Genomic DNA, 24444 nt, shown 5'->3' with positions numbered 1-24444 from the left:
AGCCTCTCTGACTTTGCGCTTGACCTTCTTTGTTGCTGTGTTGCCCACCCCACAGGCCGCATACTTGCTGGTAAGCTTCCTAGTTCTTTTCCTCCACTGTGAATCAATGTTTTGCCTTTACAGATACCTGAACACTCTCCCAGCCCATTTACTTTCCTCCATATTCCTCAGCCGTTCTTCATACTCAATTTTACTGCGAGCTTCCCTCACTTCAAAACTAGTCCAGCCCATATCCCCTTGCACAGCTTCATTTGTAGTCTTCCCGTGAGCGCCCAATGTGAGGCGACCCACTGACCTTTGGTTCCCGTCGAGTCCTGATTGTACCCCTGATTTAAAGCAAACAACCGCATTTCCAAAAGTAAGTCCTGGAACCATTACCCCTTTCCACATACCTCGGAGGACCTCGTACCTATTGTATCCCCATAGCGCCCGGACGTCATAATTCTGCAGGAAACACACTGGATTGCAAAGCTAGCAGGATACAGATTTTTGGCTATGCCGAAGGGGACACCAGGGCATTAACTGCTTCATTATGACTGCATTTCTCTTCCCCTTGACTGTTATGGTTTTTTCCTGTGTTTCGATATCCGTTGCGTTCGTTTATCCATATACCAAGGTATTTATATTCTGTTACCCGAGGTATTTCTTGGCCCTGTATCTCCACTGTCTGTTCACTGTTTTCATATTGAATACAATAACACCTGATTTTCTAACACTAAATTTCAAACCTAAATTGTTGCCTTCCTGTCCACAGATATTAGCCAGACGTTGCAAATCACTTTGCTTGTTTGCAAGCAACACAATGTCGTCCGCATAAAATAAACCTGGGAGTTGCTGCTCTATTACTGTACCTGACTGTTTGTATGAGATATTAAACCCGATATTACTTCCTTCTAGCGCCCTCTCCATCCTCACCATGTACATCATAAACAGCAGCGGGGATAAAGGGCACCCCTGCCTCAGTCCCTTGTTGATATGAACTTTCTCCGCGCTCCTCATCCCTTCCCATTCAACGCAAACAGTATTTTCTAGGTAAATCTCTCTCAAAAGCTGTATACAATCGTTACCTAAGCCTTCCCCTTCCAGAATATCCCACAGAATGCTGCGGTCTACGTTGTCGTATGCTCCTGTAATATCTAAAAAGGCCACATACAACGGTCTGCTTTCTGCTTTTGATATTTCAATACACTGAGTAAGAACAAACAAGTTATCATCCAAACGCCTACCTATTCTAAAGCCATTCTGAAGCTCTCCCAAGATGCCATTATTTTCTGCCCATGCTTTCGTTTTCTATTGTACAGCGCCACCTGTGGTCGCATACTTTAGTTCACGACGCCACCGCTACGCTTATTTCCGTTGCACTATGGAAGGTACAGTTTCCCTTCTGTACGTTTGTATAGGTGTTCTGAGGTCTCGTGGTGTTCTGTGCGTTGTCGGCCATTGGAAGTGCTGTCCGATACTGTCCCGTTGGAGAACACTTGCTTTGGCGAATACTATAGCTGCAATCCGCTTCTTCAGAAACCGTGCTAGGTAAGAGTTCGCCCAACTTATTACTTTCTACCATCCCTACTCTTTCTTTCGACCGCGCCTGTTACCTCGGAAACATGCCAGTCTCCTTGGCAGCGAGTCATGCCGCAGCGACGTCGACTGACGTCTTATGTAACGTGCAATATATATGTTTAGCAGTATTATTGCTCTTAAATGACGTGTGAAGATAAGAATGCATTTTGAAATCCTCTGTATCCGTGCCTGTACGAAAGTTTTCTCCAAGTATTGCTTCGAGCGCCGAGCCGACGTTCGATCCTGCAGTGCTCGACGTTGATAGCTCGTCCCGAGCGCCTAGTTGGTGTGTCGAGTTTCGAATCGTGTACATACTCCATCTGTACCGTTCGTTGCGCCACTCTTGGTTTTCTATCGAGTAGCGTTTACACGGACATGCACGTTCCGCCGTTCTGCGACCTGCATTAGAAATTCTACTCCGGAATTTACCGTGATGTTGACCTATAAGCGCTGCAAGGACAGCCTAAGCACCGCTCCTCCCCCTCGTCGCCGTGTTTGTCTGCTGCATTTTCGTCCTTGGGCGATGGGGAGGCGGCAAGGGACGCGTTGCGGAAGGAATCCCTTTCCGGGAGCAGCCCTCTTCCCCCGGGCCTCGGAATCGATCGGCGTCGTGGCCCGCATTGTGCGTAGAGTACGCAAGGCGACTACGCTTTCGAAATAGCAGCACGAATGAGGCACGTATGGCGTGTGTTGGATCAAGAGAATGTTTCTCCTCCCGTACTCTCTCAATACATGAAGCAGGAATGTGTGTTCCTGGTATCCTTTCTTGTGTGCTTATTTGTTCAAGTGCATCTGGAGTGATGCAGCAGCGAGCTTTGGGACTTTTCAGATTCGTGTGGTTTGCTAAGCCGATCAAGAGAATTTAATTTTGCGAGCAGTACTCAACGTTCGTGTACAAAATGTAATCGTTGGAATTGCTTTCAAGAATTTCATTGCTTTTTGTTCTGACATGGAAAGATTGTTCAGAATCAGAATCAGTTTATTCATAACAAAATGAGGATAATTACAACATATGTATGTACAGAAGGAGGTCCCGTAGTTAGAAACTGAAATGGGACCTCCTGTGCATGATGACTAGAATTAATAACACATACAAAAATGGCAACATGAAAAATTTACGAATAAAGGTTTTGGTTGCCAATTGCCTGTTTTTCTGTTGATACCAATGCCGGGCGTACTATTTTGTTACTCTTTATGCATGAATGAGGCGGTAAAAAATTGTGATATTGCGTAAGTGCATGCATAAAACTGGTGGAGCAGTGTAAGGCCATATATCCACCATAGCGTATACTACGGTGTAGCAGACCGAATTAGCATGGAAACAGCACGAGAAACGACAACTGAGACAAGGCACCAAACCATCTGCGACTAACAACAAGTTTTGTTCATTGCGTCGCACAATAAAAAAGTTCCATGACAACATGTGCCCTGCCACTTGACATCAAGTTCTTATACTAAGAAAGAAAGGTGTACGGAAACAAAAATATATATACTCTAGGCTATGGCCCACTCGCAAGATCTAATTGCCAAGGCATTTCACGAACCGCTAAGATATGCAGTTTCTTCTCGGTTCAGGCTAACAGACAGTGCTCTAACACAACCTTTTAAACAGCCTTTTAAAAAAATTTCACGTGCTTCAAACACCAAATGCACATAAGGGTACGTAAAAGGTAGTTTTTAAAATGCGGTCTTGCAGTGGATGGCCATTGTGCTCCCACTCTTGATCCGTGCATTGTAAGAGTTCTCATTCAGCCTTGTGTTGAGGCATCTCCTGATTTGTCCCACATAGCAGCGACCACATGGCAAACGGCACCCTTTTGTTGCAGACAGAGTGTTCACATGATATATGAGTGCATGGACGGCACATTCCTGTGACCGCCGAATACGCCTCATGAACCTCTATAAGAACCTTATATGTGCACGATGTAGACTATGGTGTCGTAGTGTACCAGTCTGCTACACCCAGGGCACTAAAGATGCTGGATCCCGTCCACCACCTAGGCATCAATCTGGCCACAGGTGTTCTTTAAGACAAGTCCGGTGGCAAGCCTCTATGTAGAGGCAGATGAGTAGTCCCTCCATCAACATAGAATGTACCCCAACTTCAAATATTTTCTAAAGTATATACTTACTTTGAATGTGCCTCCTATTCAACCATAAATGACATGACCAGTATCACACTCTTTCAGGATCGACCTGTGAGAGAGCCTTTCTCGTTGCATGTGCAAAGTCTCAGTGAAGAAATGGATGTCCCGCTCCTTGAACATTGTCTCACAACTCCAGCAAAGCTGTTACCGCCGTGAGAGTGGCCGCTCATAAAATGAGGCATATTTTGAAACGAAGCTTTCTTTGCCTCTTTGTTCGAATTTTGCACTGCTCGAGGAGTGGTTCAGAGCGTGTATATTCATGGCAGGAACATGGCAGAGAGAAAAGGCGATGTGAGAAACTCGTTTGGACCTTTGCACCCCATCGAAGTTTGCAGGAACAACATGGCCACAATTAGTACATGACCAGGGTAGTTGGAGAAGTATGGGAGACGCCTTTGCCCTGCAGTGGGTGTAACCAGGCTGATGAGGATGATGATGACCCCATCAGATGTGCACAGTGCCCTCTGGAGCTCCCTGGGCATCTCCACATTAGCCTCTTGACAGCTGTAATTATCTGTGGCCCCCCTGCAAAAAGCATTGCAGAAACTGCAGCGCTTACCTTTCTACTAATGTGCTAACCAAGCGGGAAGCTACGTATAGTGGTAGAAAGGAGGCAGCGAGAGGAGAAAAAGGATGGGAGAGGGTAGGAGAGGGATAAGATGACATGGGAAGGCAAGGAAATAGCAGTTGCGGGCAACCTGAAGTTATGGTACGGTATGCTTCTGCTATTTCTGAAAAATAAACATGTAAATTTGTCAAGCAAGCAACTGACACAAGGAATGCAGATGCAACGCTGCATTAAAACACCGTAGGGTCTAGGTGACACTACGGAAGCGGTTTCATTGCATTGCAAAGTGGCATGAATAACTGCGTGATCACTTAGGCTGGTTAGATTACAGATGGACTCCATTTTATTGAATTGGGCATTAAAAATAAGTCTAGCAGGCTTGATGAATCATGAGTCATCCGTGTAGGGAAGATAACTACTTGGGATAAGTTGAAGGTTAGGCAAGTATCTATAAAGTGACTTTCAGTATTCTGTTTTGAAGTCGTTAATGATAAGTTTGACCAAGTTATGGTGGGGAAGTTAAAATCCCCAAGTAAGAGAAGAGGGGCATGATCCGAAGCTGAAGTTACTAGTTGAAGAGCATCATGAAACTCGCCAATGAACGAGGGATCGGAATCAGGAGGGTGGTAGTAAGCGCCAATGGTAATGCGTGGAACGTCAGTGTTGCAGCGAATAAAAATAATTTCAAGATTGGAAGGAATGTTGACAATGCAGCATTTTAAACTATGGTGAGCGGCGGTTAACACCCCACCCCCATGCCTGTTTTTGCGATTGCAACGAAAGATATCAGTAATTAAATAGAATAGGCAATTCAGAGTCGGAAATTAATGAATTCAGCCATGTTTCGGTTAGTACAACTAAGTTACATTTGGTTGCCTTTATGAGGCTGAGCAGAGAATCGCATTTAGGCAATATGCTCCTAATATTAGTATATATACATGAAAGAAAGTTGGCATTGGACTAAGCAGGGGCTTCAGTAGGTAGCTATGGTGCACATGGGAGCACCATTTGTGTAGTTGGGTCAGAAATGTAAGGGACCTTAACGATGGGTAATTTTCGGTATGCAAGCTTATAGGATCGGGATTGGGTTTTGCCGAATGTAATAAGCCGCTTGTGTATCAGGCGGGTGTTCGGGGAGTAATCCTGTGATATGCTGTATGTAGTATATTAAGTTTTTTTGCGTTAGAAAGAATGCAATCTTTATCTTTGAAGCTCGTAAACTTTGCAATGATCGGCCTATTTCTGCTAGGTTGGAAACTTCCCAGTCGGTATGCATGTTCGATATTATGTGGGCTGGCCGTTATGTCTAGGGTAGCCTTGCAGGGATTTGCGAATAATTTCTCCGATTGTGCCCATGTTTCGTGCTTGGAATCTTGTTGTGTATAAAAAATAAAGTTATTTTGTCAGGATCGATTGTCTGAATCATCAATGTTGCATGTTCTGCGATTTGCGCAGAATTTTGAACAGCAATGGATCGAATGTCCTTGACATCTGCTTTAATTGTGCTTATGGCGACACAATCTCTTTCTATTTTAGCAAGCCTTTGGCTTATATTGTCAAACGTTTTGTCATACTGAGATTGGATTGTAAAACATTATTTGTCCAACAGATGTAGGGAAGGCTTTAAGCCTTCCCACCTAGACGACTTACATTCCGAGCTGGTGGGCTAGCCGAAGGCTTCACGGGGCGGGACCGCTTAGTGTGTTACAGAGAGACCACACAACACTACAGGCTAGGGTGGGTTAAATATCCTCCGGCTGATATATCCTTAAACAAGAGCCAGGCCTCCACTTGGCGTTGCCTGCAAACCAACTCTTTTCCAAGCCCGGTGTCGTGCAGCCTCTACTACCCGGGTCAGTACTCCAGCCAGTGTAAGCTATGTAAAGCCAGGGCTTATCTTAATAACATATTGTGGGAATGCCCACAGGCTCCCTCTGAGGGAATGATAAAGTGTTTAGAACAATGGGAGACCTTATTACTCAGCTCCGATCCGGAGATTCAACTGAAGACCGTCCGACTGGCCGAAACCGCCGCTAGGGTCCAAGGACTCCTGTCATACTGAGAGAGTGTAGTTTGGATGGCTTTCATTTCTTTCATGAGAGAGGCTTGATTTAATTGAATTTCATAGAGAGCAGCTGACCAGAAGTTGTTTGGGTTCAAGCAGGATGGGTGGTAGGGCCTGTATTTTCTTCGATATCTCCGGAAAGCAACAGCCGGTTTAGTAAGCAGCAACAGTACTGGTATAGGGCACCAATGCAATGCCGTGGGCTCGGCAACGCTATCAATGCATAATACCACCTAGGCTTTGCAAATATGGAGTAACGGTTCGTTACCTGCATGAAAAACAGGCGGCTCAGGTAAACGTTCATCATTGTTGCCATGTTGTCAAGCCCACTGGTGGGACCGTGTGGGGGACGTCAGTGCTTTTATTGTGGTGGTGGCGCATTGGTGTGGAATTCGGGACATGGCTGGCAAGTGACATTGGGGAGGGGGCAAATCGTGGCAGATCAGGTAGCGGAGCATCCAGAGGCTTTTGCATGTAGGGTGGTAGCAACATGTCGGTTGGTCATGGTGATCGCTGATGCAGCTGGGCCAGATTTCCGTCAGTGCCCTGAGGCACCCAACAGAACAGATTTAACAGAACAGGTTATAACAGATTTGGTTATAGCAGAAACATACAGTTGGCGTTCGCAGGATCTGTTTCTTAAAAGTCCTGCAGCGTCCCCTTGTTGTGTTCCACGTCAGGTGGCTGGCATTACTGCCGAAACTGAAATACAGTTATAGAGATTTCTTTTTGAAAACTTCCTGATCACCCTCAGAAACGAGGGCACACCGAAAAAGTATTCTTCGGAGTGCCAAGGAGTCAGTCTGGTCTTCCAAGGAGTACCTTGGAAGACCAGACTGACGCCCTGGGAAAACACTTCGAGCATGTATCAAGCTTCATACACTATTCAAAATCATTCCCTAAACACGAAGAACTAACAGAACTTAAGCCACTGGAGTGTAAATGCCGACCGAATGAACCGTACAACTGTCCTTTTAATATTGCTGAGCTGAGAGCTGCCTTGAGCATGTGCAGGAGCTCTGCACCGGGAGCTGACCTAATCATGTATGACATGATTAAAAACCTCCACATTGACACACTGATGACACTTCTTGCACTTTTCAACTCTATTTGGTATGCCGAATACCTTGCATCCTCATAGAAGAAAGCTATTGTTATTCCATTTTTGAAACAAAGATCCATCTGACGTATCTAGTTATTGCCCGATAGCTCTCACAAGCTGCATTTGTAAGCTTTTTGAAAAAATGGTCAATCATCGCCTTTTACATTTTCTTGAATTTAACAAAATACTTTACTCTTTTCAGTGCAGTTTCAAAGAGGGTTGGTCCACAACGGGTCATCTCGTGCACATTGAGGGAAATATCTGGGATGCGTCTTATGGATATTTCTCGATATGGAGAAGGCATACAACACAACATGGCGTTACAGAATCTTGTGACACCTGTTGGGAATAGGTGTCCGTGGAAACATGCTAAATATATAGAAAGCTATTTGTCAAATCAAACCTTTCATGTCAAAATTGGCAATTGAGTTGCAGGTTTCACCATTTTTTTCAAGTCGCTGCTCCTCCTTTAGGCGACAGTGTATTTGAGTGCAAATCAATTTTATAGTCGCATGATTCGTATAGTGGTCTTTCAACGGCTTTTGTTCTCGATTGCGGCAAGGCATTCATGCGCCGTCTGGCAACTTGTATCCGGCAGCTGGATGCAAGAGGCCGAGACGAGGCATACGGTTGGTTTCTGAGGGAGCTCGCGCGTCCCTTTTCGCCTATAGGCTTTCCAGCAGGAAGGCAGTGGCCCTTGTTCTGGTCGGGCTACGTGACCCTTTGAAGAAAACGCCAACCTATTCGAACGCACTAGGCCGGAGTCATGAACAAGAGAAAAACTGCAACATGTGCTGCGAACAAGGAGTACCGAGCGCCGTAGAGTCCCCTGTCCGGACCCATATGGGTAACAACACCCGATAAAAAACTAAGTAAATAAATAAAATGACACATGCAAACCATTTGTCTACTTTGCTTGGAGGGTATGTCGAGAATGAGAGGGAGAGTGTGGCACAGTCGTAGACATCGCAAATTGGCAGCGTGTGTTGTCTGCTAGGAAAGTGTCATCTGTTTGGAAAACAAGTTGTGGGGCTCGCGCGACGGCCGCACGCCGCATTTGGTACGAAATTGCTGTCCTGTCAACATGCTTTGACGCTGAAATGTGGCACTCACGTACGCTCTCCTCCCAAGAGAATGCACCGCAACGCAAGATGGCACCCCATTTTACAGAAGACAAAAAGAGCCTGGTGACGACACTCATGAACAACTACAAGCATGTTGTGGAATGCAAGAAAACTGATGTCGCGTCGTTGACCAAGAAGAATCAGACATGGAAAGAAATAGCAAAACAATATTGTTACAAGCACGGGGAAAAGGGGGTTTATTTAGGCGTGCGCGAGCAGGAACGGCAGGCTACAAACAACAGGAATGGCCGCTGCACAGTCTTCGTTCTCCTCTTCCCTTCTCTTCTTGATCCCCGCGTCCCTTTTACACGCTTGGACGCTTGCAGGTGATTGCGCCGCATTACGCGGCGCAATCACCTGCTACTGAAAAAATGCTGGAACAACCTGAAGCAAAAGCGGAAAGAGTAAGCTGCAAAAGAAAAGCAAGAGCGCCACAAAACTGGTAAGCGCACATGTTCTGCATGACTGGCTCATTTGGACTACTTTTTATTCTGCTCATGCGCATGTTTTATATTCGGTGGATGAGTGCGTGACAGTCCAGCATGCTGAGCATAAATATGGTCGTGAGCGCTAATAGCTGGTGATGGCATGTGTAGTCATTGGAGATAAGAAAATACGCTCGCAGTCAATCTTTCCCCAACTATGGGAAGCGCACCAGCATCGGGCACAGGTGCTTCGCGATGAGCAGAGTCACCTTTCCAACTGCGCGGCACACTGTTGACTGAGAAATGCCAATTGGACCCCCAGTGCCTGTTTAAAACGTGCCAGCGCCGTAAAACATCACAGCCTTCAGCAACTGCAGCATGGGAGGCACACAGGCTGTCCTCTGTTGTCCCCGCTTACCCGGATAGGCAACATAACGAGAAGTCGCACGGCGTTTTTCGTGAATCTGTAACGACCGAGGAATTGTTCATGGTCGTATAGCTCCATCGGATTTTCTTGGTCACGTAGGGTGGGTCGCGGAATTTTCGGCAAGGGCTGCGCCTCTGAAAATGCTGTATTCATGACGTGGCAAGCAAACTTGAAAGCAGCTAACCTCCGCGCGACATCCGTTCGGGAGGCTGCCATGTTGGAATAACACACAAAGTCAGTTTCAAGTTAGCCCGGGAGCAGGCTAGAAACTTGAGCGGACTTCGACGCAGCCAAGTCGTTGGCAAGTTCGCAAGCTCAAGCACGATTTAGGACGCGCTGCGAAGCTGTCTTGAGACTTCCAGAAGTTAAGTTTGAGCCAAGTTAGATCTCTGCATTTGGGGGTAAATCTTCATAATAAATTTTTATGTGGCCGCTCTTTGAGATACCCAGCCAGCCACGCCAAAGTGAATAGTGGTAAGTAAATAATGCTCTCGCATTAAGATCCAGGGTGGAAAAAACAGCCCAACCTTAGACGGACAAAGAAAGGACAGGCACTTTGTTAGTTCATGTAAAGTTGCCCTGTTTTTCCACCATGCATCTAACCCAACTCTCCCGAATGTTGGGTCTTCATGTACTTAAATTTAGGTGCACATTAATGAACCCTGGACAGTCGTATTGAATCTGAACCATCCAGTATGGCATCTCGTAGTGCTGTCGCTCTGCCTTCGACTTCTTCCTCGGCTTCAACTTCATCCACCACCACTTGGGATTGCACTCGTGACCCTGTGGCCATGTGCAGTTGGGAACCACATGCACTCGCCACTGAGGTTGTGCTTGGCAATTTGTGTGGAAGTTTCTTGCAGCATGTATTGGGCATTTCTGTTACTGTACAGGTTTTTTCAAAGCTCACTTGTGGCCGATGGCATAATTCTAGTTCTGAAGATGGATTAATCAGCGAGGCAGACATTACTTGCACAAGCAATCTAGATATGTAATCAACTAATAAATTCCATTAACTAATTATGCCTTTAATTAATTACTTCACATCACATATTGCAGTTTACAAATTGTAGCCAGTTGGTTTGCAAGGCATATCCAATTGGAACAAATTGTGGAGATGATCTTGAGATATGTGCCAACAAACTTGCAGTAAAAACAGCACAGTACCACTTACTTCTTTCGGAAAACGTGGTTTTACGCATTCAAGCACAAAAATAGCTGCAATGGCCATGTATTTTGTCGTTCACTTTGCGAAAGAACATGTTGAAACTGGGTTCATCCAAAAAATATTCATTCCATTTGGATACACCTTGTGAGTGCACTGGCTAATATTCGTGAATACCCGCCGTGGTTGCTCAGTGGCTATGGTGTCGGGCTGCTGAGCACGAGGTCGTGGGATCGAATCCTAGCCACAGCGGCCACATTTAGATGGGGGCGAAATGCGAGAACATTCGTGTACTTAGATTTAGGTGCACGGTAAAGAACCCCAGGTGGTCGAAATTTCCGGAGTCCTGCACTACGGCGTGCCTCATAATCAGAAAGTGGTTTTGGCATGTAAAACCCCATAATTTAATTTTTAATAATCGTAAATGGCAATATGTGTCAGTGAAAACTTTGTTATTTTGTTAATTTGTCTGTTTATTTATTTTTATTCCCTTTGTAAATTATGGCCATCCTTTGAGTAGTAGAACTGCAGAAATCAAATTTTGGCAACAACGAGCAATACTGCAGTGGATGAAGATAGCATTGTGGACATTGCAAGTAAGGTTTCCTTGAAAGGATGGTTGTCTGTGTCAATCTGCTGCTGTTTCTGTGGTAAAATAATTCAGCATTAGAAGAATTGCTGGGGTCTGCATATATATGTACACACACACACACACAGGGTCCATTATGAAAATAATGCGCAGGATTGTATTATGACGCAACTATCTATGACAGCGCGGTAACAAAAACTGGTCGGGAAATGTAGCGAGGGTTCTGCCCTGCCAACGCAGACGGTCGCCAGTTTACTCTGAGCACTGTGAGCGGACAACACGGCGTGATGGAGTGTTTGCTTGAACAGTGATACGCTATCAAGTTTTGCGTGAAGCTTGGAAAGAATGCAACCGAAACATTCCTGATGCTTCAAGAGGCCTTCAAGGACAACTGCATTCAAGGTCACAGTCCGGGAGGTGGCACAGGACATTCAAGGAGGGCCAGGAGGAGGTTGCGGACCAACCCCGTTCTGGACTCCCAACAACGACCAGAACTGACAAAAACGTGGATTGTGTTCATGAAGTTTTGCGTTCCGACCATCGAGTGAGCATCCGGGAAATTGCTGACATCCTACACATGTTCACATTTGTGGTACGTTGGATAGTGACCGAGGATCTACAAATGCGCAAGGTTTGCACGAAGCTTGTACCGAAAGTGTTGACGAAAAATCAGATAGAACTTCGAGTCTTGCGCTGTCACAAATTGTTGGATTTGGTTCAAAATGAGCCGGACTTTCTTAACTGTCGTAACCGGAGACGAATCCTGGATGTTCAAGTTCAACCCAGAATCGAAAAGGCAGAGCAGCGAGTGGCACACAAAATCATCCCCCCGCCCCAAGAAAGCGCGGATGAGCAAGTCTCACATCAAAACGATGCTCGTGGTTTTCTCTGACGCCCGAAAAATCATCCATTTTGAGTTTGTACCGCAGGGAGAAACTGTCAGCTCAGCCTTTTACCTGGAGGTGCTCAAGAGATTGAAACGCCGGGTGGCGCGTGAAGGCTGACATCAAAGACACGGTCAAGCTCCATCATGACAATGCCTCCAGCCATACGTCCTTCATGGTTACCAACTTCCTGGCCCGGAGCAACACCCCGGTGGTCCCCCTTCCCCCTTACATTGCTGACTTGGCTCGGTGCAACTTTTTTTTTTTTTCCCCCTGACTGAAGAGAGTGCTGGAAGGAAAGCATTGGGAAACCGTGGTAAACATACAAAAGCATGTTACAGCGTTCCTGAGAGACATTCCCGTCGAGGACTTTTTCAGGGTTCCTTCCAGGCATGGCAGACATGTCTCCGCAAGTGTATTGATGCAAGGGGAGAATATTTTGAAGAATTTGAACCATTTGTACAGCTCTGGTCAATAAAACTAGTTTTACAGAAAATGTGCATTACCTTCCTAATGAACCTTGTGTGTGTGTGTGTGTGCGTGTGTCTGTGTGTGTGTGCGTGTGTATATATATATATATATATATATATATATATGCAGACTTTGTTGTATTTTTTGCACAAAGCTAATTTACGGTAAATTAGTGCTTTTAACATTACTTTTGTGTAATAGCTCACTCAGCTTGCCCTGGGTTGCCCACTTATCTACAAGTGTATCTAAATCTTACTACCTAGAAATTATGGCCATTTGGTGCCATGTTTGCTGAGATGCTGATTGGTGAGGACAACCATATCTCGAATATTCATTCTGCCAACTTTCAAAAATGATTGAATAGTTTATTTCAGACATGCGCTCACTCTCCATGGTGTTTCTTTTGCAAATGAATCAAAATAAACCTTTTCATTTTCATTGTTATGTACTGTCGAGTTGCTGTCATTTCGTGGGCACATCAGGAATCTAAGAACGCTCATCTTCATTATGAAGCGACTTATTGACTGGACCATAAAAAAACTTTACAAGTTGACTGCAGAGGTGAAATTTTCTTTTTATCCTGCTTTTGTTTATTTTGAGCTGCCTAATTGGTTGAGGCTGCTCTGACAAAATCAGCAGAGCGGACCAGAACTCTCAGCTGATGTATTTCCTCTGTCGACGCCAGTGTCGACAGATAGCATGGACGCTGCTCTATTGTGGCAAGTGCTTTTTCTCGCAATAGTTGAAAGTGAAAGCTCTGAATTGCGGTATGAAAACAATCTTTGAATAACTTATGCTCATTTGTTACATAATTACGATTAAAATTTATAACTTTGCAAGCTCCTTGTAGCATACTGAGTATGACAGATGACTCTTGCATATCATGAAAAACTGTTTTGAGAATTTTTCCTCATTTGTTTAGGAAGAATGTATAAACTTGTGACTGCAAACTTCAGGATTGGAACAAGAGTTAAAATGGGATACCGACTTATAAAGAGGAGGAATCACGTTTGATGTTGGCAGATGTTGCCTGCAAATGCTCTGGCTGACTTCGAGCAGTAACTTTGTGCTGTGTGAGCATGAGGGACACATTTGCTTCAATGTTGTTATATTAATTTATAGCTTATTATTTGCTTTACATGCAATTTTACACTGTTTTAGTGCAAAATTGCAATTTACAGGTAAACTAAATGTAGTTATATGGTCTTGGCTTGTAGCACGAAGCGAACACGGACACACCGTACCAACTCGCCCAACTGTCTATCCTTTTGCATTAAATGTAGTTACATTTTTTAAACCTTTCAATAGAACATACAATGCTTCGTTGAATGAATGTGCCTTCTGGCAAGTTGAGCAAAGAATAAGTTGCAAAATACCCAGTGGTTAAACCCTCTCTCATTTGTGCATGTGCATGATCGACACAGGGAAAGCCCATGAGTGTTTTGCATGGAGAGTGGAAAGGGATCTCAAGAGCTGGCTCTGGACTCTGGTCAGACATCGACAGCGGCGGCTCTGCTGAAGGACGGCCTCGGACAGCTCAGCCTGGGGCCGGCAGACCCAGGGGCCCAGCCAGCTGAGGCCTCTGCCCCGGCTGCGGTGGCCACCACCACCTCCAAAGGCAAGGGTGCCAAGAAGGGCCAAGGAAAGAACGCGAAGGTAGGTCACCACTAGTGCTTTCCATTGACTTGATGGACCAGAGCTCAAAGTGGCCCTGCAATGGACCACATTGCTAAAGGACTGCCGACAGAAATTTTTCATTGTTTTTTTTATTATATAGCTGTCAAGCCAGTAATTACACATTGAAACCTCAATTCACCAAGAACACAATGACTAAATATGTTACCTTTTAATGTGACCAGTTCAAAATGCGCACCAAGTGCAGTGCGCTTTCAAACATGAAAATGCATACTACTCACATCACCTGCAACGTGATGTGGCGGTCCCATGGTACTATACGCTATTTCACGAGTAGCTTGCAGAACTGCCAAAGGGTACGAGGTGTACATATCCTTGCTCACCGGAATGCAGTTCCATGCATAGCTACGTGACTATTGAAGGGATTATAGAGTATATTTGCTTAGTATATGATGCATTACATAGATAATTGGCATGTTAGGCCCTTTGTGCATGCATGTCGTATACTGTAAATAACTGTGGTGGTTACTGCCGGTACCCCACCCTAACCATGATTACATAGCAACACGGCAGCGCCCAACTGGCCTAGGCCACCCGCTTTGATTTAAATACGCTTGTTACTGGCTTTCTGCACGTACAGCAAGAAATAAATGGTCAATCCATCATCACTTAGGGTCATTTCATGCTGAGGTCACAACATGAGGCATATTTCCTCGTTATTGTTGAGATCAGCTGCTTGTTTTGATGCCGATAGGACTACAGAGATGGGGCTGAGCCATGAAAGTGCTTTGATTTGCAGTTGACCGATGGCACCACAGCATTAGCACCCATAATGCAGTGGCAGTGTGCAATGCTACAGAGGCCTAACTCAACATAATGGAGCACAGCCTAGAACACTGAATATGCACCAGCAAGCCCAGCTACAATTACTGCCGAAAACCCTAATTGTTCTCTGCATGATTAATTTACTGCACCGCTCTAGCGTGATACACGATGACGGTGGCAAACAAATGCCGAATGGATACCGAGCAGGCAATGGAGCGTGGATAAACAATTATAACGATGTACGACTGGCTAAAGAGGCGGCACGGAACTGCTGATAAAGTGTGCAGATAACGTGAAGCCCCACTGTCACATTCGTGTAAACACAACTTACGGTTACAATGCCGAAACATTTGTTGGGTCAATCCACTAATCGTGTAACTTGTGTCGACGGCATGGTCAGGCAGATGCGGAGCAGCCATGACACAAACGAACACATCTTGAATCTTCCTATTAGTTCAGTAGTCCTGCAGCTTCCACAGTGCTGCAAGAAACTACTGAGAACGATATTCCAAAAGGACTTCTTGGGTAAGTTGGTGCTTAGATTTCCTAGGTTGGCGCTTCGCTGTCTTTTTTCTTACCCTTTTCACGAAATGTATTTCGCGGCACAATCAAGTATCATCATCATCAGTCTGTTTTATGTCCACTGCAGGACGAAGGCCTCTCTCTGCGATCTCCAATCATCCCTGTCCTGTGCCAACGGATTCCAACTAGCACCCGCGAATTTTTTAATTTCACTGCTCCACCTAGTCTTTTGGCGTCTGCGATTGCGTTTTCCTTCTCTTGGTACCCATTCTGTAACCCTAATGGTCTAACGGTTATCTAACCGGCGCATTACATGACCTGCCCAGCTCCATTTTTTCCTCTTGATGTCAATTAGAATATTGTCTATACTCGTTTGCTCTCAAACACGAACCCTCTCGAGTGAGGCTAGCTTAGCAGGACTCTTTGAGGAATTATCAGACATTGTTTGGGATATCATCGGCCTTAGTGAGGCAAGAAGAACTGGTGAGGCTTACACATTGCTGAATAACGGCCATGGCCTCTGCTATAGAGGTCTTCTAGGTAATAAGCAATAGGTGGTAGGATTCCTGATCCATGAGGACATAGTGGGCGACATTGGCAAATTCTACAGCATTAATGAGAGGGTAGCTATAGTTGTAATCAAGCTTAATAAAAAGTATAGATTAAAGGTAGTACAAGCCTGTGCTCCAACATCGAGTCACAATGATGAGGAAGTAGATCAGTTTCATGAAGATGTTGAATTAGCGATGCGAAAAATGAAAACTCAGTATACTGAAGTGATGGCTGACTTCAATGCAAAAGTGGGCGAAAAGCAGGCTGGTGAACAAGCAATTGGCAACTACAGAGTCAATTGTAGGAACGCTAGAGGAGAGATGCTGGTAGGATTCGCAGAAAGGAATAAGCTTCGAATAATGAACACCCTTTTCAGGAAACGTAGCAACAGAAACTGAACCTGGAAAAGCGCTAATGATGAAACAAGAAATGAAATTGACTTCATGCTTTCTGCTGATCCCAGCATAGTGCAGGATGTAGAAGGGATAGGTAGGGTAAAGTGAGGTGATCATAGGTTAGTGAGGGCTAGGATTCACCTCAATTTGAAGAGAGAAAGAGCTAAATTGGTCAAGAAGAAACAGGTCAACCTAGAGGCAGTAAGGGTAAAAGCAGACAAATTCAGGCTGGTACTTGCAAACAAATATGCAGCCTTAGAACAGAGAGATGATGACGACAAAGAGCTAATCAATGAAACCGTAACTAGGTTGATTTCAGAGGCAGCAAGGCACCAAGTCAACCAGTAAGCAAGCTCTCCCAAGTAACAAAGGACCTACTAAAGAAACGACAAAAAATGAAAATGTCCAACTCAAGAGATAAGATAGAATTCGCGGAACTGTCAAAACTGATCAACAAGGCGAAAATAAGTGATATTCAAAACTATCACGTGAGAAAGACTGAAGCCGTAAAAAATGGACGCAGCCTGAAATCAGTGAGAAAAAACTTGGCATAGGGCAAACCAAGATGTATGCACTAAAAGATAAGCAGGGTAATATCATTAGCAATCTTGAAGATATAGTAAAAGCAGAGGAAGAATTCTATGCTGACCTGTACAGTACCCAGAGGAGTCAGGATACCTCAATTAGAAACAGTAATGAACAGGATACAGGAACTCCTCCTATATCTAGCGATGAGGTCAGAAGGGCCTTGCAAGGCATGAAACGAGGAAGATCGGCAGATGATGGAATAACAGTCGATTTAGTCAAAGATGGAGCAGACATAATGCTTGGAAAACTAGTGCCTCTTTATATTGCTACGGCATGAGCCGGGCGAGAAGAGGAAGAAGACGTTGGCTGGTGCAGTCTCGGGATGCCATCTTGACTTCACCATGAATCGCGTCCCTTAAATAAAGCCGGCTTAACATTAACCGTAACACTATGAAGTGTATATCGACTGCAAGGGTCCCAGAAAAGTGGAAGAACGCAAACATTATACTAATCCACATAAAGAGATAAGTTAAAGAATTGAAAAGTTATAGGCCCATTAGCTTACTCTGAGTATTATATAAAATATTTATCAAAATAATCTCCAATAGAATAAGGGCAACACTGGACTGTATTCAACTAAGGGAGCAGGCTTGCTTCAGGAAGGGATACTCTACAATGGATCACATCCATGTCGTCAATCAGGATATCGAGAAATCTGCAGAGTATAGTAAGCCTCTCTATATGGCTTTCATAGATTACGAAAAGCCATTTGACTCAGTAAAAATACCAACAGTCATAGAGGCATTATGTAATCAAGGAGTACAAAACGCTTACGTAAAGACCTTCGAAAATATCTGCAGAGGTTCTACAGCTATCTTAATTCTACACAAGAAAAGCAGGAAGATAGCTATAAAGGAAGGGGTCAGACAGGGAGGCACAATCTCTCCAATGCTATTCACCGCATGCTTAGAAGAAGTATACAAGCTATTAAACTTGGAAGGCTTAGGAGTAAAGATCGACGGCAAATATCTCGCAACCTTCGGTTTGCCAACGACAATGCTCCATTCAGCAACAAGACAGACAAGTTACAACAAATGATTGAGGACCTTAAGAGAGTGGGTAAAAGTGGGGTTAAAGATTAATATGCAGAAGGCAAATTTACATGAACAACCAGGCAAAGGAGTTCAGGATCTCAAGTCAGCCTCTAGAGTCTGTGAAGGAGTACGTTTACCTAGGTCAATTAATCACGGGAAACCCTGATCATGAGAAGGAAATTTACAGAAAAATAAAAATGGGTTGGATTGGATACGGCAGACATTGCCAGCTCCTGACTGGAAGCTTACCATTATCATTGAAAAGGAAGGTGTACAATCAGTGCATTTTACCAGTGCTGACATATGGGGCAGACTTGGAGACTGACAATGAAGCTTGAGAACAAGTTAAGGATCGCGCAAAGAGCGATGGAACGAAGATTGCTAGGCATAACGTTAAGAGACAAAAAGAGAGTGGTTTGGATCAGAGAGCAAACAATCAAATATACCTGGGAACTACTGAGATAGAGCATAGAAACCACTGACGCATACACACACCACGACAGTGCTACTGAAAAATTCTTTCTCGTTGCCATCTTAAAATAGTTCACAATAGGGAGACTGCGAAGGGTTCCTCAGGCTGCTTGGGCCCCACCAGATTTATGTGTCAGTCTCTTGCTGTGCAGGCTCATTGAAACTTCCTGCTATAGTTTGGCACCAGGCTAAAAAATTGATACAGTATGAAAATCGCAGCCGCCATAACAACTTGTTGATTTTTGGAATTCGGAGTAAAGTGGTGACTCAGAGACAAACTTGAGGGCAGCTGTCGTTGAACTGTTTCATGAAAAACTGGGGGTTCAAGTTAAAACTGTAGAAAGAATTCATTGCATTGGCAAAAAAAAATAATCAACCAAGACCAGTTGTTATGAAGTTTTACGACACCAGAGAAAAGGAGCAGGTACTGAAAAACTGCAAAAAACTTAAAGCAAGATGAGTATCAGCAATAATTATGCAAAGGAAACAGTAGATGTGCGACGGAAGTTGTGGGCGAGCGCTTCTGCTGAAAGGGCGAAAGGCGCGAAGGTATTTTTGATCGACGACAAGCTAAAGGTAAACAATAAGCTTTATGTATGGAACCATGAAAACAATGCGCGTTTCCTTCTAAATCACCGAGATAAGAAAAGCACCTTGCACAAAGGACAGATGACACGCATGATGATTCTGGTCCCTTGATGATTCAACGCTTTCATAGCTCCAAATCTTGTCACTGAATGCACGCAGTATTGTTAATAAGGTAACTGAGTTAGAATACGTGTTGCTGACGGAGACCCTTCATGTGCTAGTGGTAAGCGGAACATGGCTGAACAGCAATGTACTTAGTCACTGTATAGTGCCACCAAACTACCGAATGCGTAGATGGGATAGAGACACTTGCGGTGGAGGCGTTGCGATTATTGTTAAACAGCACATTGATGTTGTAATGATTGAATGTGCTATCCCCGAGACAGTGTGGTGCAAAATTACTTAGGCGAACACTGTATATCTTGTTGGCACAGTATATACGCTACCTGCCACTGCACTCGAGTTTTTGGATAAGCTGAATGATTTCCTATGCAATCATTTGGACCGTAACACCAAACTAATAATGACCGGGGACTTTAATCTACCTAATATTAACTGGGACAGTTTACTACCTGGCACGTAGAAATGTTTAGTAGTGAAAAGCTGTTTCAAATAATGGTCTCGCACAATCTAAAGCAACTCGTGAAAGAAAATACGTGTGTAACGCCTGAGCCTCGATCATTGTTGGACTTGGTGTTTCTTTCGAATAAAATAGGTGACTATACAGTGTCTGTGGAAGATAGTCTATCAGATCATAATATGGTTCTTGTACACATAGTGTCTAGTGCAAGCACTCGTTTCCAGTCGTTTATACCTGTGCAAGTTTTAAGGACTAAAGTCGGGCAGACGACATATCTATTCTTGATTTCTTAGAATGGTCACTTGACCAATTCAAACTTGTCTGTGATTGTGAATCGGTGGAACTCAATTAAACAATATAAAATCGCAGAACCCTTGGATTAATCGACATATAGTTCATATTAAGCGAAAAATAAAGCGCTTACGCAAAGGTGTCTCCGCTGAGGTGTCTAAATTGCAAAGGGCGTTGAAAACGGCACTGAAGGAATCAAAAGAGCGGTTCTTTAACCAAACATTAAATACCTTTATGAAAACATCACCTCAAAAATTCTGGCTTTATCTGAATGACAAAAAAGAACAAATAAACAAGATCCAAGTTAACAATGTTACAGTAACGCGAAAAGCAAATATTGCGAGTCATTTTAATAATTTCTTCCGATCAGTTTTTTCAGCGCCTAGCACCGATTCCGCAACCACCTGTCTGCCGTTTTCCTTTTCATGTGGGATGGAAAATCTTGTCGTCACTCAAGCAGACATGTTAAACCAACTGCTACTCTTAGATTTTAAGGCTAGCGGGCCGGATGGAATACCAACCCATTTTCTAAAGTAATATGCGGAGTGGGTGTCCTTTTTCTTAAATGTAATCTTTGTGGAGTCATTGCAAACTCACTCGCTGCCACAAGACTGGCGTTGCACAGTCATAACTCCTGTTTTTAAAAGCGGCAGCTGATTGCTAATAAATATCACCCAGTTTCCCTGACTAGCGTCTGTTGTTAAGTCTTAGAGCACATCATAAGTAAGCATATTCTCATTTGTCTTGAAAATAACAACTTTTTTTATCAGCACCAACATGGTTTCCGAAGGGGGCTGTCTATAGTAACCCAGCTCATAGAAACTATTCACGATTTTACTTCAGCTATAGACGCCCAAGGGCAAATTGACGTCATCTGCATAGACTTTGAGAAAGCCTTCGAAATAGTTTCACACCATAAATTAGTTTTCAAGTTAGATAAAGCAGGAATAAATGATACTATACTAAAATGGCTTGAAGCTTACCTACACAATTGCAGGCAGGTTGTGCGGGTGGACAAGTGCTTGTCCCCTCTATTTGAAGTGCTTTCTGGTGTCCCCCAGGGGTCTGTTCTGGCCCCATTGCTGTTCTTGGTTTATATTAATAACATTACAGAGATTGTTGAGTTCCCTGTGGAATTGAAGCTTTTTGCTGACGATTTTTTAACTTACTCTATGGTATCGCAAATGGATGACCAAACAGGAATTAATCGGGTCCTTCATTCCTTTCACCTTTGGTGTGAAAAATGGGACATGGAAATCAATTACAACAAATCGACTTTTATACATGTTACTAACAAAAAAGTGTGGCACCATTCTTCTACAACATTGCAAGCAACAAACTAAGAAATGTAGATACATTCAAGTATTTAGGGGTCACGATTTCACATAATTTAGACTGGCGTAAACATATCGATAACCTATGCTCGACGGCTTTACAAAAACTGTATTCACTGAAGGAAAAGCTGGAACATGCAAGGAAGGATGCCAAATTAATTGCTTATAAAACTCTCATACGTCCATCTTTAGAATACGCTTGTGTTGTCTGGAGCCCCCACCAAAAAGTTTTAATAGACAAACTAGAAAGAATTCAGAGAATGGCTGCTCGTTTTGTTGCTTCAAGGTACCAAAGGACTTGGTAACAACAATTCTGTGTTCGCGTGGGCTTGAGTTGCTGGAAACCCGAAGGAAGAAAACCAGACTTCAGATTTTTTTTCAGTTACTTCAAAGGCTTTTGAAGATGAAAAAGGAAAAATGTGCCCAGTTCCCTGCAAATCATAGTGAGAGAATAAACCACAGCAGAGCCGTCAAGTGTTATAACACACGTGTTGATGTTTTTCATTGTTCTTTTTTCCCGGATATAATTGAAATGTGCAATGCCTTACCTGATGTTGTTGTAGATCAGACAGATGTGCACAAATTTGAATGCTTTATTGATATTTTGTATCGTGGGCACCAAACCTGATGCTATGAAATATCAAATTTGCTTGTGTTCTATTTTCCCTCCCTGTAACAACCCACAGGCGAGGGTTTACAGTATCAATAAAGAAAATGCATCTATGAGTGACGGCATGCTTGGCGCAGTGCCAAGCACGCTATCTTATCACAGTGTGGAAGCACTGCTGCAGTCATATGATGTATGCATCACGAAAGTGAATGTATCTCGGAGAATGATCGTCCGAGAACATGGCCCAAGTTTGCCAACACTTCGCCATACACAAGTACACTTGCCTTTCACCTAAATAGTCTGTGGCCACGATTTATTAGCAATGCCTTTTATGCTATTCCTTTTCACATTTTTTGTGCTTTTTCAAGGGTCAGAGTGACACTCCGCCTGTGTTATCAACAGGATCAGCCGGCTACGAGTGGTAAAAAGAGGGAATGGAACTTGCATGAAAAATAGTGCAAATAAGAAATACAGCCTTTAGAGCTTAGTGACTTTGCTTGTCTTTTCTTGTGGTTTGGGTGCGGCTGGTGAGCACTATTAAATCGGCGAGATTTCATTAGTTTCCATTTCGTGGAGGTGCTGGCAACATGGCCGACTACGTAGGCAGCGTGTAAAAATGAAAATATGGCTATTTCTGCCCGACTCAGAGCCTCACTGCGTAATGTGTGAGAGAGATCACTTTTTTTGTTTCTTTTTCTCTTTCTCATTTCTATTGCTCCTTCCGTGGAGCAGTTTAGCTTTGTGCCACTTTGCCAGGGAGCAGTTTCCTTTTCTTGTTCTTCTTTTTGTTTTCTTCTTCTTTCTTTCTTGTTGGTGTCCCGTGGATGACCCAGCAGGACTGTAATCCCCGCTGTGTGGAATCACCATTGTTGGCGGTCACTGCAAAAGTTCATCTTAACCGTAGAGTGTATGCGAAGCAGTTCTTAATAAGGAGGAGGAACAAGTGAATCTTTTTTACAGCGAGTGTATGAAAAACCAACCAAACGTTCCCACATTGTTCGGTATATTCGTGAATTTGGATTAATCGAGTTCGTCTTATAGGGAGTTTACTGTACATGTAAAGTGCAGAAATGCTTTTCTGAGAACCCATGAACTGATTTTAATAAAATTTGTTGCATTTCAGAGAGAAAGTTAAACTCTAGTGACTGGAAGAAGCCAAATCTTGATTTAGTGCCTCGATTTCTTACATAAAGATTACCCGAAATTGGTAAATTTAAATAAATTGAACCCTGGCTGAATAAACGTACACTCGCCAACTGAAAGAATTACAAAACACGGATTGACGTTTCGGCGCCCAATACGGGTGCCTTGTTCACAATGAGCGAATGCATGGTGGTCTTTATTAAATATGCGTCGGAAGACGTAATGCGCTTGCGTACAACTCAGGGAGGGGTCCCCGTGTCCGGTTTATCGTGTTAGTAGTAGATTGTATGCAGAATTTGGACAAAAACGATCTGTTGCCTCCACATTGTTCACCCGTGCATTCCGATTATGCTCGACTACTGACGCACGCAGAGCTGAGCTGAAGAGAGTGACGCAGGATTTGGTCAGCAATGGCTACCCTGGCCAGATTATAAAGGCTGAAGAAAAACGTGCAGCTGAACCCCCTGTAAGGCCGATGAGAACAAGAAAACGGGCGTCTCTCCCCTATGCACGAGGCGTAAGCGAGTCATTATCAAGAATTTTCAAAGATTATGATGTACAAATCTGCCACGTCCCTGCAAGCAAGCTAAAACAACAACTCGTCCGAGTGAAAGACCGCCTCGAAAAAGAAAAATTCCCCGGCGTCATCTACAAAATCCCTTGCCAGGACTGCCATGCGTGCTACGTAGGCGAGACGGGGAACTTTAAAAGAAGGCTACAGCAGCATCGCAATGATGTAGCCAAAGGACACACGGTCTCCAGCGCCCTGGCAGAGCACCATGAAAAGACTGGACACAGTATTAACTGGAATTTGGCTTCTATCATCGAAAGAGAGAAAAAAAAATTCTGCATACAATCTACTACTAACACGATAAACCGGACACGGGGACCCCTCCCTGAGTTGTACGCAAGCGCATTACGTCTTCCGACGCATATTTAATAAAGACCACCATGCATTCGCTCATTGTGAACAAGGCACCCGTATTGGGCGCCGAAACGTCAATCCGTGTTTTGTAATTCTTTCAGTTGGCGAGTGTACGTTTATTCAGCCATGTTATTTCCTCGCCAGACGAGTTTTCGTCAAACCCTAGACTTCAAATTGAACCCTGAAGTTTACAAATTCGTAGCTCTGCGCTAAAAGGATATGTCGCAGTCCTGTAAAGTGCATCTGTTACAGCATCTAAAGTGAGCCAATTAGTGCATTAATTTACAGCTTACGTGTATTTGTTCCAATTTCTAAGAGTTTTGCAAAAATCCTACTTACAATAGTCTTGAATGCACCTACTCACAAATTAGTACGTAATATGTTTCACAGGGGCATATAATATATCAATTTGTCTGCTTTAAAT

The 24444-nt window shown here is 43.9% G+C and overlaps 1 protein-coding gene across 1 annotated transcript in view; it reads left to right on the top strand.

Annotated features, from left to right (window-relative positions):
* Nucleotides 1-1371: 1371 nt before the first annotated feature.
* LOC135918462 (DIS3-like exonuclease 2) overlaps nucleotides 1372-24444 on the top strand; it is a 266232-nt gene continuing 243159 nt past the window's right edge. Inside the window, exons 1-2 of the mRNA XM_065452101.2 lie at nucleotides 1372-1530; nucleotides 13952-14183. Of these exons, the coding sequence (XP_065308173.2) occupies nucleotides 13974-14183 (210 nt within the window). The 5' untranslated portion in view covers nucleotides 1372-1530; nucleotides 13952-13973. The remainder of the gene's footprint in view (nucleotides 1531-13951; nucleotides 14184-24444) is intronic.

The sequence above is a fragment of the Dermacentor albipictus genome, chromosome 2, assembly GCF_038994185.2.
Source record: "Dermacentor albipictus isolate Rhodes 1998 colony chromosome 2, USDA_Dalb.pri_finalv2, whole genome shotgun sequence".
NCBI classification, from domain to species: Eukaryota; Metazoa; Arthropoda; class Arachnida; order Ixodida; family Ixodidae; genus Dermacentor; species Dermacentor albipictus.
Note: the sequence above shows the minus strand (reverse complement) of the source record. Positions and strands in the feature narration are given on the sequence as shown.